Source organism: Lactuca serriola, chromosome 6, assembly GCF_051521515.1.
Source record: "Lactuca serriola cultivar US96UC23 chromosome 6, Lser_US96UC23_V15, whole genome shotgun sequence".
NCBI classification, from domain to species: domain Eukaryota; kingdom Viridiplantae; phylum Streptophyta; class Magnoliopsida; order Asterales; family Asteraceae; genus Lactuca; species Lactuca serriola.
In genome coordinates this window covers 47918306-47923668 of record NC_136413.1, presented here as the reverse complement: position 1 = coordinate 47923668, position 5363 = coordinate 47918306, and the positions used below count along the sequence as shown (strand labels likewise).

Here is a 5363-nt window from a genome sequence, read left to right as displayed (position 1 = left end):
CAAATGTCCCACGGATTCATAAAGTTGCAAACTTTATGAGATCCCATCATTCTAATTAACTAGAACAAGAAGATTATGGGGCAAAGCTCAATCAAATGAAATTTTATAAATATTTTCATGATGTAAAACAATTCAAATTGCAAAATCGATTGTAACAAAAAAAAATTATTATATGTTAAATCGTCTAAATTTGGTGTTACGATATGTTGAAGTTTTAAAAGGGTGTTTGACTAAGATTATTTAAGAAGTTTATTACCTTATTAGATGTTCCAAAACGCTATAAGTTAATTTTTTTTTTTTTGATAAAAAAAGTTTATTGTGATGGGAAACCGCTAATAATTAATTTTTTTCATAAATTACTATACTTATTTATCAGCTTATAAGTTAATAAACTATAAGCTAATAAGCAATAAGTTTTTTTTTGCTAAACATCCCTAAAAATCAGATAATTAATTTTTAAGTATCTAATATATTGTGATTATATAAAAAAAAGTTATATATAAAATAACCAAAATATTCTTATATGTTAAGTTGTCTAAATTTAAAAAAATTATTTACTATCAATTATAATAGTATTTTTTATCCTTATGAATTTATCATATATATTATTCACAGTTTATTTGTACTCTTCAAATAAGTATATATTATATGTTTTTTTCAAATCCTTAATTTATGACTAAAATGTGAGGTAATAATATAGTAGTTTCTTAAAAAATCAATTGTGTTAAAGCTGTTATTATTAAATATGATTATTTGATTCCGACAATCAAATAATCAAAATATAAACATAAAAAAAAAACCTAGCTTTTTACTAAAAACATAATAATCAAATAATAACATAGAAATAAAATCAAACATTAAGGTGCACGATGGGACAACTGGATTCTACGGGGTTGTTGGGGGTACGAGGGTCGGAATAGGAAACAGAAACGTGCGACCAATAACATTGTTCCTTTGTGCCACGTTGGCACCATCGCAATATTCACCTGTTTTTTTCTTCCCCCATTTTCCGGCCACGTTCTCCTCCGTCACGATCATCATGTATTCCCATTTTACCCCTGCGGTTCCTTATTATTCCAATTTTACCCCCACCAACTCTTCCATGATCGGGTCCATGTACTCCCTCTATATTCAACTGCAAATAACATTTGAATTTCAATTTTCAAGACAACTTCTCCTTTCATTCTTCTTCTTCTTCTTCTTCTTCTTCTTCTTCTTCTTCTTCTTCAGTCTCCACAGATCATTCTCAGGGCTTCCGTTTAATCCAAAATCAAAGGTACATAATTACATATACCCTTCAAGTTCATCACGAATGTTATGTTTATACTTTATAGTTGTTTGATGATTCATTCATTCATTCTTTTGACAGTTTCAACTTCTGGGTCTTATCTACTTTGATTCTCAGTTTTGTTCTTGGTTAATCGTTTTAATGTTTATCCACTTGTCTATCTTGTCAGTTTCATGATATTCTTCGATTGTTATATACAGACGAAGGATTAGTAACTTTTTTGGATTTAGGGTCTTAAGTTGTTGATAATTTGATCGGGGTTTTGTTTACTTTCTATTCAATTATGTTGGAATTCATCGATTAGTACTGAAATTGAAGTTTTCCGAACAGGGATGGAGTCTGGAAATGGGGTTCCTGAAACTACTGTTCTTGACGTTAATGAAGTTGTTGAGAATGCGGATACGAAAGTGGTGGATCCTGATCCCGAAAACTTGAACAAAGTTGACGAAGATCTCGATTCATCAAAAGCAATCGCGGATGAATCTTCGACGAATGTTAATGACCCTAAAACGCAAACTTCGGTTACCAAAGAGGTTACTTCGAAGTACAACAGTAAAACGCCCAAAAATGGCACTGGTAAGAGCGCATTTGGTAGTAGTAAACCAAAGCCGAGTCTCACTCAAAGTTTATCACTTCCTGCGAAAACCACCATTGCTAAACAAGTTGTGGGATCTCCAAAGGATGAACCTTCATCGTCTTCATCAGTTTCTCCTCGATCATATCCTCGAAAACCATACCGCGGAATTAAATCAAGTGGGTTATCGCAGGTGAATTCCGTTTACCCTTTTCGTATCTTTGAAAGTATTCGTGTTCTTAGTATTGAATTATTGATGTCTGTTTGTTTCTTCGATTTCTAGACTAACAAATCAAAAGAAACTGAAGATTGTCCTCCTGAACAGCCTCTGTAAGTTGAATCAATAATCAAAACGTTCGTAGACTTGAATTCAGTTGACATTTTGATTTTTTCTCTTTTTCGCAATTACAGATCAGATGATCATCATCATGGATTGAAACCATTAATCAAAATTGGTCGGCGAGTTAAAGACGACGATGGTGCCAGTTCAACTGCTTCGCCGTATAATTCTTAACCTAACTTATCATTCCATAATTCATTGTTTCATTGTTTGATTTATGATGATTTTGTTTTTTTTGTTGTTAGACACGCCGCCACTCCCGGTGGGCGTCACCGGAACAGCACCTCCGGCTTCTCTTTCCGGTTAGACGAACGAGCAGAAAGAAGAAAAGATGTGCAAAATTCGTTTTCTTTCACACTTTTTTGTCATTATCAATGGATTGTAAGTCTGTAACAAAACTAAATTATATTTCGATCTTTGTTGTCTAGTTTTTTTCAAAGATCGAGGAGAAGGTTCAAGCAAAACAAGTAGAAAAAACCACAATGCAAGCGAAATCAAAGGTGTTGACTTTGTTCACATGTTCTTCAACTCAATTGTCAATCAAAAGTTAATCAGAAACTAAATTAGATTTTGTAAATTCAGGAAAACCAAGATAAGGAGTTAAAGAAACTAAGGAAGAGCTTGACGTTTAAAGCTAAACCAATGCCGGAATTTTACAAAGAACCCCCTCCAAAAATTGAACTCAAAAAGGTACCTTTTTAACCTTTTAATTCGTCTCTCTGAATTGGGTTTTCCGAGACTTTTAGGGTTAATTGAATGTTTATATTTACAGACACCAACTACGCGTCCGATTTCACCAAAATTGGGAAGAAGCAAGAGTTCTTTGTCTACAGCGAGCAAGTCGTCGGAACAAATGGCGACTTCCGGTAGATTAGGTCAAACGACGTCGTCGTCTAGGTTTAACCCTGGTTCTTCTTCCAAGAAGCCCAACACAAAATCGTTATCGAAAACTGAAGTGAAATCTGGTAAACTGAAAGGAAAGGAGTTGAAAGATGAACAGGAGGCGCAGGATAGCCAAGTGGCGGGTGTCAACCGCCGTGATGTTGAAAGTTGGATAGAAGACAGCGTGGCGCAGGATACTACGCCGGAGGACGACGTGGCTGGAGGCTAAAATGAGCGGTAAATTTGTGTTGTTGATAAGTCATAAGTGTATGTAATAGGGGGTTCTTGATCTTTTGTTTCGAAGTTCTTGAGGATTATTTGCAGCAAATGATTTTGGTGTAATTTACTGTTATAAATGATTTTGGTGTAATTTACTGTTATAAATGGATATGTTTGGTTATTTGATTTGAAGTTTTAGCTGTTATTTGCAAAAGAAAGAAGAAAAGTAGCAATTTGATTTCTTAATTATGCAAACGTGTGTATTGTTTAGGATGAGATTGTTCTCTGCTTTATGAAGTGGATGAATGATTAAGTTGATCATCTATTGGAAAGTATTTGAATAAAGAATAGGTAAAACATTCCTAGAAAGAATTTTAATTTTCTAATTGTTTAAATGTGTACCCTAAAGTAGTTGGTGGCATCTTAAACAAGCCAACTACTCATCACTTGTACAAATTAATTTATGTGTTGGCGTTCCAAAAGCATTATTTCTAATAGTAAATATGATCATAGAGTCTGAAATAATAGCCTATGAGGTATTTAATTTCACACACTAAGGTTTAATGTTCAAATAATGTTACGTTTAAATTGTTGTTAGTATTTGGTGGGACATGTGATGGTTTGACATGAGTCTAGCATGCTAACACAAGTTGTGATTGAGTAGTTTTGATTAGGGGTGTCGAACGGGTAAATTTTCGGGTTTCGGATAGAACGGGTCGGGTAGAACGGGTATTTCTTTAAGAAAATAATACCAGACCTATATTGTAATTCGGGTTTTAGGGTTTCGGGTATTCGGGTTTGAGGTCGAGTCGGGTAATTATCGGATATACCCGAAAATTTCTTAAATGCAGAATTATTAACCTCTGATTGTGATTGCATACTTGAAAAGTCTTTTGATCGATCAAGCTTCAACCATTCAAGGAGAGTGGGACTTTTCAGTGTGATCAGATGGAGAAGGAAGAAACCGAAGCGTGATCAGATAGAGGAGTCAATGAGGGTTAAGGGGAAACTGAGAAATTGAGAATTGCGATGTCGTACGATAGTGAGAAACAGAGAATTGTGATGACGGTTCAAGACGTATTCCCTTTGCAAGTTTGCGTCGACTGTCGAGTCGTCGTTCATAAGAAGGAAACGAAGGGTTTTGTTTTATTTGAAGTGTGCGTACGTGACTGCATTGTATATTTGGTATTATTTAAAAAACGAATTCGGGTATTCGGGTATACCGAAAATAAATATTCATACCTAAAACCGGACCTATATTATTATTGGGTTAACCTATTACCCGAATGTTCATACCTGTTACCCGTTCTACCCAACCCATTCTACCCGAATTCAGAACGGGTCGGGTGGGTAGAACGGATTTTATGTTTTTTCGACAGGCCTAGTTTTGATACAGCATTTGACGTGGAAACTATGAGACAAATTGAAAAATCAAAATTGCATAAGAACATCGTATTGAAGGTTGATTGTTGTAGCACCTGGTTCCTGGTATGTGAAATTTATCTAAGTGTTTTGCATTTTTAGCCTTGGACTCGGCGAGTTGTAGGCCCGACTCGCCGAGTAGAGACGGGATATGGAACACGTTTAAGTTGACGACTCGGCGAGTCCCCGCTGTCTGATGAAACCCTAAATTTCAAGGGTTTGCACCCTATTTAAACCAACCTTATGCGCCCCAACCTCGCCCCTTTCACCCTCAGAGCTCCCTATATCGTCCAACCCTTGTTCCTTGTGAGATTGAAGTGTTTTGGTGTGTTTCTTGAAGATTTTGAGAGAAAAGAAGAGTAGATCAAGAAGAGAAGAAGGAGGTCAGACATCTTGGTGTTATTTCAAGTGATTCCCTTGAGGTATAACTCAGTTTCCCTCTGTTTCCATGCTTGTAGTCCCTTATAACTCCATTAAAGTCCTCCTTGAGACATTTCCAAGATTGGGTATGATTTAGGATCTGTAATAAGTTGATTAACCTTTAGATCTAGGCATGATTGAGCTCCAGGAGCTCGGATCTACTGCCTTTATGGAGCCATATTGCATGAAAGCCCTAAATCTACTCTTTTAGTGCATTT

The 5363-nt window shown here is 35.6% G+C and overlaps 1 protein-coding gene across 1 annotated transcript; it reads left to right on the top strand.

Annotated features, from left to right (window-relative positions):
- Nucleotides 1–1141: 1141 nt before the first annotated feature.
- On the top strand, nt 1142–3495 carry LOC145059335 (uncharacterized). Its single transcript, XM_079007195.1, has 8 exons — nt 1142–1276; nt 1619–2055; nt 2146–2192; nt 2274–2363; nt 2448–2535; nt 2631–2702; nt 2785–2892; nt 2975–3495. The coding sequence occupies exons 2-8, from the start codon at nt 1621–1623 to the stop codon at nt 3311–3313; spliced, it is 1179 nt and encodes a 392-aa protein (XP_078863321.1). The 5' UTR covers nt 1142–1276; nt 1619–1620; the 3' UTR covers nt 3314–3495.
- The last annotated feature ends 1868 nt before the right edge of the window (nt 3496–5363 follow it).

Coding starts and splice junctions, on each gene's coding strand:
- LOC145059335 (XM_079007195.1), top strand. CDS start 1,621: ATGGAGTCTGGAAATGGGGTTCCTGAAACTACTGTTCTTGACGTTAAT. Junction 2,703..2,784: donor CAATGCAAGCGAAATCAAAG/GTGTTGACTTTG, acceptor TTGTAAATTCAG/GAAAACCAAGATAAGGAGTT. Junction 2,893..2,974: donor CAAAAATTGAACTCAAAAAG/GTACCTTTTTAA, acceptor TTATATTTACAG/ACACCAACTACGCGTCCGAT.